Genomic DNA, 13281 nt, shown 5'->3' on the forward strand with positions numbered 1-13281 from the left:
GCCCCTAAATCTTAAAAGGTATAGAAGTAGACCAGAATTTTGAGCTGTGGCATGGTGCAAGTAGCTGATGAACCATCCCAGATTAACAGTGGCACTCTGCATACCAGCTTGGTATCTGTATGGTACATGTCAAGTCTATGCTAGTAGGTATTTCTATCTCCTGACAGGTCCAAGTTTCAGACTTTTAGGCAACCATCCCACAGAAAGAATGTTTTATGGATACATGCAAGGCTGCATCAGTATCAAGAAACTAGAGGCAGAAAACCTATTCTCCAAATGGCCCCACACAATTTACATCAACATAGTTAATCAGTTCCTAAAATGTAGCAGGTAAGTGGCTTTGCCAGTGGTGTCTGACAGGAGCAGCCTAGGCCAGGCTCACCCCAGCCAGCCAACTACTACCTGTGCACACAGCTCAGCACTCCAGTTGCTGCCCTGGTCAGTTTACTCACACAGACATTTTCCACCACCAGATATGCAGGACACCTGCAAGGAGGAGATGTTTAAAGGACTAATCATGGGCTTAGAGAGCAGCAGTGGCTTTAATCTGTGTGCTTTTACAGACTCATCATATAGCTGCAAGTCAGGGAAATGCTTTTCAACTTATTTTCTTCCTAGCTACAGATACTAATCTGCCTTCTTAACAGGACTATTATTATATGAAGTATTATTACTATGAAGCTATGTAAAGCAATCTAAAAATACTGTTATCAGCTCCATGGTATACTCATTGCAATACAGACTAGCTCATGCAGAACCCTCCATTACAGCTGCACCTTTCAAATGACTGATATTCACCTGCAAATGCATTTTACAAAAACCAATTTGTCTATATGCAGTTAGAAAATTAAATAGGACAGAAGAGAGAGAAACAGTGAAGTTAAAGCACTGAACCACAGTTCAGGAAACCCTTCCCAATATTCAGGCCTCTCTCAAAGAGGCAGTAGCAATTTTAGCCATCAGATTGTCATCATAAATAATGAACTGTTAATTCCCATTGGGACAGAATCTGTCTCCAGATGTGCACAGGTATCCTGCAATCATATGATCTGATGTTTTTAGAACTGTGTATTAGAGAGATGTGGTATACAGCCAGGAGCAAAAAGGCAGACTTTCCTAGCAACCAAAGAATTCTCAGTAAATCCTCTTGTTTGTTTATTCTAGCACAGGTACACTCAAAAAGGCTATGGCTGAGCCTGATAAATATAAGTCTCTGCATTTAAACACAATCATGGGATTATGTATGTATCATTTAGGGCAGATTAATTAGAAAGAATTGCTTGTTAGCAACTGAAAATTAATTTCCTCTCTTAAAGCCTTGGCTCTGCAATACTCATTTTCAAAATTAATGCTTCTCATTTTTATGCAGCATGCATGCTGCCCAAGTGCTGATGTTTACTCCAGACAGCATAGCAGAAATTCTACTGCTTAGACACTATTTGGGGCCATTGATACAGTAATTAAACCTTATAATAAATGACAGCATAATTTTCAGAAACTGCATTTGCTGGCATTTAAATTGTAGAAATATAAAACTTTAAAAAAAATTCATCTTTGTCATCCTAACCACATATCCTATTTTCTCTTGCATGAGTCCATTAATATATATATATATTATTCATTAACACATGACCCAAGTTCTAACCTTCTAGTTAAAATGACAACCCAAGATGTTCTTCTTAAGTTAATTTTTATCATATTTTTTATTCAATATTTTTCTCAATTTATACTTTGAACATAAATACACAAGTTTTATGGCTCATGTTACAAAAGACACTACTATGTGTTAGAAAACATATACAGAATATATTGTAGTGGTTACATTTGCTCCCCTTTTTTCCTATTATTTTCATAATTTCTGTTAATCTAGAAAAGCAGTATCAGAAAGCAAAATCCAACCTCTGAGCAGCACAGTCTACAACAGCTATAAGGACTATTGGTCAGCTGTAAGAGAAACTTTGGTTCCTGCCTGTTTTTATAGTAAGGTAATACCAGAAAGTTGCATGTCAAAAAGGAATATTGCCCCTTGTGCTCAGTTAGTTACTAAAATCTAGTTTATGACAATATGTATTTTTATAGACAGACATACAGCTTCTCCTTTGCTTTACAGCTTAGGAAGATAAATAGGGGAATTGAATGAGGGACCCTTTCTTTTCTTATAGAAGTCACTGGCAAAACTCCAACATACTTTCAGAAGAGCAGGTTTGTACTTTGTTCTATTGATTTGTTCTATTGATAGAACTGAAGAAAATGACATTTCAACTGACATGATAAATGTCTCTTTACAATTCTCAAGATACTCTAGAGGATCCTGTTATGCATGGATTTCCAGTGGACTCTACTTACTGCTCCTAGTGATCAAGACCCATCAGGGAGTAGATGTGATTCTCCAGTCCTGAAGGCAGGGATGTGGAATACCATGCCCAAGGAGTGTTGAAATAAAACCTGTGGTCTTTTTGCTGCACCGTAGCCAAGGGATACTAGATCATAAATGCTTTATACACAGAAGAATCTCTTAACTTGCTTTTCAGCATACATACATTAAACTGTACAATGTAGTACTTCCACACAGTGGGCAAAGAGCAGCTCCCAGGGCCATAGCTATGGAAGAGTACAGAAAATGAAACTGGCCTTGGTCTCTCAAGGCAGGGGAGCCTAAGCAGTAGGTCAGGGAGAAGAAGAAAAGTTTGGGAAAATGTTGCCAGCTGCCTGGCTTAGAGGCACTCTGCTTTTTTCCTTTTTTTTGTTTTTCCCTACCAGCACTCAAGCCAACACTAAGCCTATGCCAACACTGACAATACCCAACTGAAGTTGCAAGACACATAGCAAAAGACATGGAAGAAAAGCAAAAACCAGTAATGAAGATCTTAAGCCTAAAATCCTATCTATAACAAGTATCCTTTGTGACTCATTGAAATCCATGCTATTATGGCTCAATAGAGGATGTGGGCAAAGCCTCTGAAATCAGGATGCATACCTGATTCTGAAATGCCTATCTTGGTGCCACTTTGCAGGCAAAGACTGCCTTCACCAGCATTCCCTCTGTACCCCTCACTGGTGTCAGGCATCACAGAAGACTTGATGTTAGTTCAGTGCTCTGTCAAACTTGCTCAGCCAGCCTACCCACATATTTTGGGGTCACCTTGATAGAGGTTTGCTTTTTAAAGCAGAAAAGACTGAAAATTTTAGATGTACACAGATCTGTTGCAAAATTAAGAAAATAAATTTCAGCATTATTTTTAAAACCCCAACCCTACTACTATATCCAACAAAAATACCTCAGTCTCTAGTACTGTTTGCCTTGAAATGGCACATGCTGGGAACACTGCCCTTATGGTTGATAGTGATTTAAAACAGGCAGATTGAAACAAAACATAGTGGAATCAAGGCAAAAAAAAAAAAAATCAGGGCAAATCACCCTCTTACTGGGATAATAATGGTATCAAAGTAGCCAGAAGTTTTATTCGATTCTAGTCAATGTATACATCTGACAAATGTTCTACTTCAGATTGCATTTACTGAAATGATGGACAGTATTAAAGTTCTTCACAAAACTGAAAGTTAATCATTCTCATTTCTCTGTATTTCAGTCTACTGATGAGGGAAAAGAATGTTCCCAGTAACTCTATTCAACAAGTTACCTGCATTAAACAGATTTTGACTGAAGGATGTCTTGTCACCATTTCTGGCAATGTCTTTATGAGCTGAAGCCTTTGTATTTCACATGTGCAGAGATTTGTACAACAGGCAATTTCAATACCAATCCCAAATTCAAAGTTTCCTTTGGAAATACATCAATTCATGAATAAAACATTCATCAGGTCCCTACTTAGAATTCATCCTTTTAACAGTACCAAAGTGACAACTTGCCCATCTGAGGGAATGAAGCTGTGCTCCCCACTTTCCCAATTCCCATTTACAGGGCCGTGCTTTCCTGAACCTGGGAGAAAAGAAGGGCTCACCACTCAGGTATGACCACATCTCTGCTGATGCTGTTGCACTGTGACAGTATGTGATGGATGCTTGCCTGGGGACACAGCATAACTCAGCTAATGTAGGACTTATAGTGACTACCTATAGATAGTACGTCCTATAGATATTCCTATATTAGTGTATATATCTTCCCAATTAATGACCTAATTAATAACTTCATTATTAATTTACTGGATGTGCTTGCTTCCTTAAAAACTGTTACAATCCATGTTTAGCTTTGATATTGACTTGCAAAGGGAGGATGTTAGCAGCACTACAATGCACAGCTGTCCTGTATCTGTTATTTCTATTTGTCCAAAGCCATTGCATCCTTGCAATTTTCTGTATAACAAAAACAAGTTGCATACACATCTCACCTACCAAGAAAATTAATGTGCTTTTTGTACTGCAACATTTCTAATAACACTGAGCATTAGGATTTAGTGTTTTAAAAAGTCTATGTTCTATGTTGAAATAAACAAACACTGATTAATTAATTTAGCCAGTTTTGTTCCAACCAAACTCTGGTATGTGGAATGAAGTTTTAAGCTATTATAATTCTTGCCAAATTAATACTAGCTCACATTAGACTATTTATTATTTAAAAATATTTGTTAATTTATTAAAATCTACTCTTCCATGCAATATGTCACTTTTGTGACACTTTTTCCTACTTTGGAAAAAGTAGGAACAACTGATTTATGCAAGCAGAAACCAGCATGAGACATGGCATGTCTTCCTTGCCTTCCCTAAGTGCTATAGAACATAATTAAGATATTTATAAATGTGAGTATAAATAAGGTAAGAGATTCTAAAAACATTTTAAAGTCCCTAATATTCCTTTTTTTTTCAGAGTATCTAAGACAGCACCAATAGCTAAACATTTTCCAATAATGTCCTAAGTATGTGAAGACTGTCTTGCACCCTTAACCCTGTGATCCAAGCCTACTGAAATTGCTCCCAGGTGTATAAAGCCTATCTGCTTGGGTCCTAAGCTGGCATTAGCCACATAAGGATATCACATTTTTTAATAGCAAAAACAATCTTGGATTTAGTTCAGTTAGATATTTAATAGTGGGATTTGCCAGACCATCACTGAAGACACTAGTTCATCTTGTCGTTGCTGCTTGGTCTTCTTGTTCACTCTTCTGTGTCCTTGGCCACCAGAAATTACTAACACTGAACTTGCTTTCATTTTCTTAGTTTTCTGTCTTTTACTTTTAAATGAGATATTCTGATCCTTCAGAAGCTCGTAAATGTTACTGTCCTCTGGTCTGTGCTCTAGGGAACTCGATCCATGAGACAAAGTAAGGGATCCAGAAGATGATGACAAGTCACTTCTTTGTGCAATGGACCCTGCTGAATCCCCCAGCCAAACCGCAGTGTCCTGGGTGTTACTAAGGGAAGAGCCTGGCCGTTCACTGTGCCCAGTGTTCTTTTGGTCATCGTCCTTAGGTTCTGAGCCAGGAGGGAGGCTGTTTCTCAATTTGTTTCTGTTCTTTTTGTTTATAGATGTAGCTGTTACAAGAAACTTGACTGGGCTATTGTGTGCATGGTATGACACCATTCCTCTTCCTGGAGCCAAAAGAAAAGACACAATTAAAGAACATTATTTCTCAGACCACAGTGTTCTACCATAATTAGTTCATGAAATTTGCTCAGAACAGTGTAACTCTTAAAGCCCTATTATAAGCATCCAGTCTTTTGCCTTGTGTGGACACTATTTACAGAAAAAAAAAGTACAAAAATAATGTTCTACCACAAGTCTTTTAGAACTAATAAATCAGCTGAAATATGGCTTATGAACTTTAGATGATGTACTTTTGTACTCTGTTCTCACTATGGCATGAGCACAGAAATACTGCTGACCTTTTAGTTGGAATCAACACAAATGTAACACTGTGTTTACTCCAGTCATCCCCACATATTTTGTGTGCTCCAAATCAAGCCTGTTCTACCTCTGTACCTCTCCAGAACAGTATAAGAACATCTCTTTCATTGCAACAGACCTGTCCACACTGTAGAACAGGAACTAAAACTCATCCTTTCTGGTTGTCTAGTTACCATTATAGATTCATAAGGAACTGACTGAACAATCATTTTTTCTTTCTTTTTTTTTTAAGCATTTAATCAGTGGGATATTGGTGGAACAAGGAAGATTTACACAGTGCAAATCATTAGAATATATAAAAAACAAATTGCATGTGCCCAAATTGAGAAGCTGTAACAGTATCAGTAGATGTGCCTTTTACAGCAAAAAAAAAAAGGAGAAAAAAAATGAGTTCTACCATGTAAGCTACAATATTAAAAAGAGCTAGGCTAGCAAGGGGGAAAGCCCATATAAAATCTTATAAATCACTACATCCATCCCTAACTCCCAAATGCATTTCACATTTTAAGGAAACAGATTTTGCTTTTATAGGAAGTACATTCATATAAAGATGCATTATTGCTATTGGAAACATAATGGGGAAAAGCCCCAGTTTTAAAATTCAAAATACAGTTATCAAAGACTATAAAAACAGATCTCTAAACGTAATGTTGCTAGGTCTGTGAAATCTCACCAATCTTGATCCCAGATAAATGCAAGAATATATGACATAAACCAAAATAATAAAAACAGAAAATGGAAGAATGAGAGATTTTTTGATTCTGCAACTATGCATATTCTTGTAATTGTATTTATTTTCACCTAAGATAGGTTCCAGATTTTTACAAAGCATTTATCTCATGTCACACTAGATTATTGCTGCATATTTTGCTGAACACAGAGGATTTAATTTTCATTTTGTGAAGTTACATAAGCTTTTTTTTTCCCCCTGGAGGAAGCTGCTAACAGCTTTCCTCATAAAATCTGCCAGCTTCCCTCTGCAACACAGAAGCTTGAGCAGAATTCCAAATCCAAAACACTGGGGAAAAGCCCCTATGAAACACACTTTTAAAACCTTGCTTCTAATAGTAGCCTAAACATTTGTATAGTGATACAGTGGCATTTGTGTGTTTGTATTTCAAATAGGCTAATATGAAAGTAACTCATAAACACATCTCTCCAGAATGCAAAAACCTTGATCACTGTTAAAAAAATGAAATATGTACTTTCATATATTTCAAGTCTCCAGTTTGGAGGAAAAGGGAACACAACCAATTTATTGAAAAAATAATAAACTGTTGTCACAGTTCGACAACATGCTCATTTTTAAGTGTCTGTGTCTCTAAACTTAATGTATCTATTTTCCCTAAATCTGGAAATTAGACTGTCTGCATTCTCTTCTCATCCCCATATATTTGGCTGTAGTCTGGCAGGATTAATGCCTATCTCTTAAAAAAAACCGTTGTCCCCTCTCAAACAACCAAGACAAAACTAGACAAGTATCTGGATAATACTGTAAAGCTCAGAAAGAACAAGTATAATTTCATCACACAGCTCTTTTATCTAAACAATATAAATAATTTGGCGGGTTCACTTAAGTTACTGGCAGAAGAGAAGTGACATCTTCAGTACTTGATCTGTTTAAGAAATTTCACTCACCAGTTACTTTGGGAATCCCCTGCAAGCGTGGCACTGGTAAGGCTACTATAATACCCAGGTTTGTTCCAACCAGCAGTAAGCCATGGCACACCAGGAGGCTGGTCACAGAGACACGCTGCTGCCCTGTGGGGTTTAGCAAGTGCTCTGTTACTGAACAGTGATGACCTTTGCCTAGATTGAAGCAACTTCAAGCAAACACAATCAGCTGAACCATCTCAATTCAGCAAAGCACTCATTGCAAGGCAAATATCTTGTTGGATTATGGAATTATACTTTACATACATGACAATTTAAATATTATTGAACATCTGAAACATTCTGCCCTAAAGCTCTGAACCACAGCATCCAAAGGTAGACACAGAACTGTCTCTACAAACATACTTTTATGAACAGGCTATGTTTGTATATTCCCAATAAAAAAACAGAATAGCATTTCACTTCACAATACTCAGTAACACCCTATGCTCAAGACTCAAGGCTGCTCATAATTATTTTTTTCTTCTAGTTTTTAATCTGTGAAACTCTATCAGAAATGCTGTGTCCACCTGTCTAAGCTGGGGTCCCCACATACAAGAATGGCATTGACATATTGGAAGAAGTCCAACCAAGATGATCAGGGGACTGGAGATATTAAAGGAAGTGCTGTCTGCACTTACCTGATGGAAGGATGCACAGAAGACAGACAGTGCACAGTGAAATGATAAGAAACAACATGCTCAAATTTAGGGCATAGGAAAATTTTATTCTACGCAGGGAAAAGCTGCATCACCATAGAGGTCGTCAAAAACTGCAATGGGTTGCTCAGAGAGGTGGTGGGATCTCCATCCTATCCAGAAATATTAAAAATTTGACTGGACAAGACCTTGAATAACCAGGTCTAGTCAGGCCTTCTTCATGAAGGATGAACAAGACTGCCTCCAGAGTAAGTTCCAATCAAAATTATTCCATGATTCTATGTTTTTCTACATTATTTACAGGATTGCTATTTTTTGAGGTAATTTGGGGTGGAGCATTTAAACTCTGCTTGAAGTTCAAGGAGTTTCAGGTCCAAAACATACACATTCTTGGATTTATTATTAACTCAACACGTAAGAGAGCAGTCATTCCATCTTCATCATAGCTCTCAAACTGTGAATCACTTCATCAGTAGGTCTAGAATTTGAATTCCACATTTGATTTAACTTGAGCGAACCCTCATGTTCAACACTTTGGAAAAGGATCTTAATTATGGTGTTTCACAAATGAATGCATTTTCTGTCTTGTCCCTTGAAGCTGAGCTAATTTACATCCAGGAATATATGAATTACAGACTCACTAGGAAAAGAGGGAAGGAGCAGCTTGCAGCAAAGCACTTGACTGGAAAACAGGAGGCACACCACAGTCCAGGTCTTTCCTCACAGAACTTTACAAAACCAAATATTAACGCAGTAATGGTGTGTTTTAAGAAACTCACATAGGGTCAGATCTGGAATACAAGGCCTGTCTACCTAAAAGCACATCCTAAACCACCCTAAAGGCACAATGATTAGGTCACCCCAGTCAGGTGTAACAAGGACAAGTTTAAAAGGCTCCACCTACTTGTGCAGACCTTCAGAGACTACTATGTTGAGTTCCATGAAGTATACATGTTAATGCTGGTAGGATGCATCATCCCTCCTCAGCCAAATAAGAAAGGATAGTCTATGCTGTACAAAAATTACAAATCTTTTTAATCTTTTTTGCCTTTTCAATGGATTTGTTGTTTAGTTGGGTTTGGTGTTAGGGTTTTTTTTTGTTGTTTTGGCTTTTTTGAGATATTAATAGGATTAATTTAGTTTCCAAAACAAAGCACACAAAGGCACTCCTTCAGCACAAAAGAAGTTCCAAAATAATGCCCAAACACCTCTGTGTTCTGGAGTTTTCAAAAATCAGTATTTGAATTCTGTGATTTAGAGCTCAGGCTTGCATTTATTTATGACATGAGAGTCCTCTCCTACCATCTGTACCACAGCAACTGCAAGCTAAGGTACAAGCTTAGCTTAGTTTAGAGCTTGCTTTACAAACTACACAAATACCTGAGTACAATTTTTTAACTTTTAACATTATCAAAAGCTTCAAGAGCACTGTTGGCTCTCAATCCCCTGCAGAAGCAAGATGCTCCTATTTTTAGAACTGTAATGCTTTCTAAGCATTTAAAAAATAACATTGTATTCATGATTTCATGCTCCAAACCTGAAGCAACTTTTAGACAGTAATTTTAACCTGGCAAATCAGTGTTACTGTTTCCATAGGTAAAAGCAGCAAATTATCAGCCAGCAACTTAAAATCTTAAAAAATGACCACAACCTAAAGCATGAAACAGCTACAGTGAGGTCAAAACAAAAATTGCTTGCTGTGAAATCTCGCTGGAAAAGGAAACATCTGCATCTGAGAAGATACTTTAAATAACATAAAACAACTAATATATATATATATATATATACATATATATATATATATATATATACACATTAAAAAATGGTAACTTAAAATATTAATCTGCTAGTCAAGGATTGAAATCAAATTAACAAGTTAAGAAGGGAAAATGATAAACATATTCCAAAACCAATAAAATACTCATCTTTAAATTTCAACTTTAAGATCACACTGTCCCAATGAGGAAAAAACTGTTAAAACCTGTAAAATAATCTGACCAATATCTTGACTTTACAAGAACTGAAGCCAATAATTAAGTGTATGGTCTGCTCTGTGTTCACCCTTCTCAGGTCTCCATTACAAAAACCACCAGAGCTGGATAAATCCTCACAAACCTGAATTCAACCCCAATTAGGTGCAAAGACATTGCTCCATATCTTCCTACATGGCCATGCTGCTCCTACAATGTAAAAAACCAGCCAGTACAGATCTGCTGGGCTGACCTGAAGTTTTCTCATCTTTTTATCTTTTCCCAACAGTAATCATAAAGCAACTGGATTTCATGCTCTGGCACCTGGCGGGGTGGGAAAAAAGGAAGCTGTAAAGCCTCATAGTAGAGTTGTTTTTTTGTAGAGAGGAAATGATACTTTTTTTCCTTTCCTTTTGCCATCTGTTTCCAGGAAACAAACATGCCATTAGAGGATATATGGATATAAACAGAATATGGCCAGTTAAGCAGAAATCATCTCTGTGTTAAACAGGTAAGCTGTCATCATCCATACGAGCAATGAAGTATCAAGGTCACAGTAATTACAGTAGTCTCTTTAAAAGGGCAAATTCTTGTAGAGCTGAGGGCAAAAACTTGTTTAAGGATGTTCTTTAATAAAATACTAACTGTGGCTATGAAAAAACAAGTGGTCTGTCCATGTACAGTACGATTTTTTTTGGTGTGAGCTCTGACAAAGGCTGGTGAAAAACTTTGTTGATCCTTCAGCTACAGATCACAAAATAAGCATAAACTTGCTCTACAAATGATGTGTCTTGCATTAGTGAAGTGTGAGTATTTGACTTCAAGTGTTAAAAGATTTCTCTGCTGCTCAGTATGCCCTCTGTTAAGATGACAGAGTGGTGCTTGGGATCCTTAAAAGCAATCCAGCTGTTCTGTGAATCCACAGTGAATTGGACAGTGAAATAAACAGCTGGATCTATAACAATGATTATGTTCTTCCTCTCAACCATTCTCTTCCTTTCTCACATGGCATTTGCTCTTTTGTTACAGAACACAATCTTGTTATACATTATTAAGAAATATTTTTTATGATATATGAAGTAAAGGTAGTGCAGACCAGTCTAGACTTAATGTCTATCCCACAGTCCCCTCTGTGATCCTGGTTTCATTTCCAGTCCTGCATTCCTACACACAAACTTTCCACAGCTCCAGAAAGTGAGAGCCCTCCAATCTCCAAATCTCAGAAGTGGACTGCCACAGATTTAAAATTACCTCCAGCAGGTAAAAGAATCTGCCAGACACAGTCTGGTTTTATACATTACTAAACTTCACCAAATCATGAGGACAATTGCCTTCTGTGCCATTTCAGTCCCCTGTGATTCTGTCCTTTACAAGACAGAGAGCTGTGATATTTAAAACTGTCTTCTCCTAGGAACAAAATTGGGGAAATTTACTGCTATGAGAACTCATTATTAAGGTTATGAGACCCTCCTACTCTGCTCAGTTACTGCAGTTATCTTTTAAGTGCTGTAACTCACAGTAATCATTCCTAACAGTGACAGTAATTTTTTCCTTTACTTGTACAGTATAACAACAAAAAAACTTCATTAACTTAATGAAGCAACGTTCCTCTTATTTACATTACTTTGAAGTGAAGACATCTCTAGGTAGCCTATTGAGCCAGTAATACATCTTGTTACTTCTAAAATCCAGGAAAAAGAAGCCCAGCTTCTTCAAAGTTATACAGAGATCTTACCTTTTTATATCTCCTTTCTTAAGACTCCTAGAAATATTTTTATACAAATTTCCTCTCTCATTTCAACACCACTTGAATTTTACTTATCTGTTTTTTCTCCATATTAAGGAACTTCCGTTGAATTTCAGAAAGATAACAGAGCTGTTTACTTTAAAACTAAATGTCATTAAAATCTCTCATGAAGGCAAATACATCTATTGTAAATACACAGCTATTTCACTATGTTGTAATTCAGCTTCACTTTGTTGGTTTTTTTATCTTTTTTAATCTTAATATATATTATACAGAACTTGATTCTTTAGCTCCTTTTAATTCTGAAACTGCTGCTTTATTATGCAAACCTCCTGTAACTCTGTCTTTTAGGTTTTGTTGTTGCAGCATTTTTGAGATCATATAAACAGGCCTGAGAGCTGCTGCTAAATAATTGAAATTCAGTTCATTTTTAGAAAGGAGTCTCCCTTTGAACATTTGCTATAATAATGTCCTACTCCCAAAATAGCCTTCCATTTCCATTCACTGGTGTGCTTTCTGTGAAGACACTGAAGAAAAAAAAAAAAAAAAGGAACTAAAATGGGTGGAAATGACACCAAGGAGCTATAATTAGCTAAAACACTTTTGCAAAAATAATGGTATGTCATATCAGCAATTTTATTGCCATGGCAATGAACACAAAGCTAAATTTTTGAATATATTTATATGCAGAAAATATGTATAAGGCAGGTCTTACTTCCCTTTTTCCCCCTGCTATGAACAGCAGAACATACTAAAAGGTAATGTTTTTACAGCTGATCTTGATTTCTTTGTACGATTCTGATGAATTCAATCAAATCATCTATTTAAAGGCAGATGATTTGATGCTGCTCAGTGCTGGAGCTATGGTCAAACACCACATGCAAAAAGCACCCTGTCTAGAACATGGCAAACAGACAAAATTTATAATGGAGTTTTATTGCAAAGCTGATGTCATCTGAAAGAAAATATGGTAAGAAGAAGACACTGAAAAAGTGAAACATTTTTGATGTAAGATTTATAACTAACTCTTGTGAGAATATAAATATAATCTCTGTGTGGGAAGAACTGGCTTCAGTTAGAAAAACTAAGCAATAAAGCTGGCACACACATTGCCCATAAAAACTGCAGAAGCTTGGTCTATTCCAGTCTACAAACAGGGAGAGACAGAAAGAATGGTTGTCCACTCATGGATACCTCATGCTCAGCCATGCCAGTACCACTTTTCTGCCTCTCTCCTCCCAGCACAGCCCCAGCTCCCTGATGTGCTTGCTGATGCTGAGGTCTTTGTCATCCACTTGCTAAATTGAGACAAGCCCTTTCAACTGCTTATTGAACAGCTTCTCTCTTAAAACATGCAAAGAGTTTTAATTTGTAAAATTTTATCCTAAC

General features: G+C 36.9%; 1 protein-coding gene across 3 annotated transcripts in view; it reads right to left on the bottom strand.

Moving 5' to 3' along the window:
• Window positions 1-1684: 1684 nt before the first annotated feature.
• The window catches only part of ARHGEF10 (Rho guanine nucleotide exchange factor 10), a 108389-nt gene continuing 96792 nt past the window's right edge, over window positions 1685-13281 (bottom strand). For all 3 annotated transcript variants that reach the window (XM_018920163.3, XM_018920153.3, XM_018920149.3), the window contains 2 exons: window positions 7502-7624; window positions 1685-5547 (listed from right to left, as the gene is read on the bottom strand). In XM_018920163.3, the coding sequence (XP_018775708.1) occupies window positions 5033-5547; window positions 7502-7624 (638 nt within the window). In that variant the 3' untranslated portion in view covers window positions 1685-5032. The remainder of the gene's footprint in view (window positions 5548-7501; window positions 7625-13281) is intronic.

Source organism: Serinus canaria, chromosome 3 (assembly GCF_022539315.1).
Source record: "Serinus canaria isolate serCan28SL12 chromosome 3, serCan2020, whole genome shotgun sequence".
NCBI lineage: Eukaryota > Metazoa > Chordata > Aves > Passeriformes > Fringillidae > Serinus > Serinus canaria.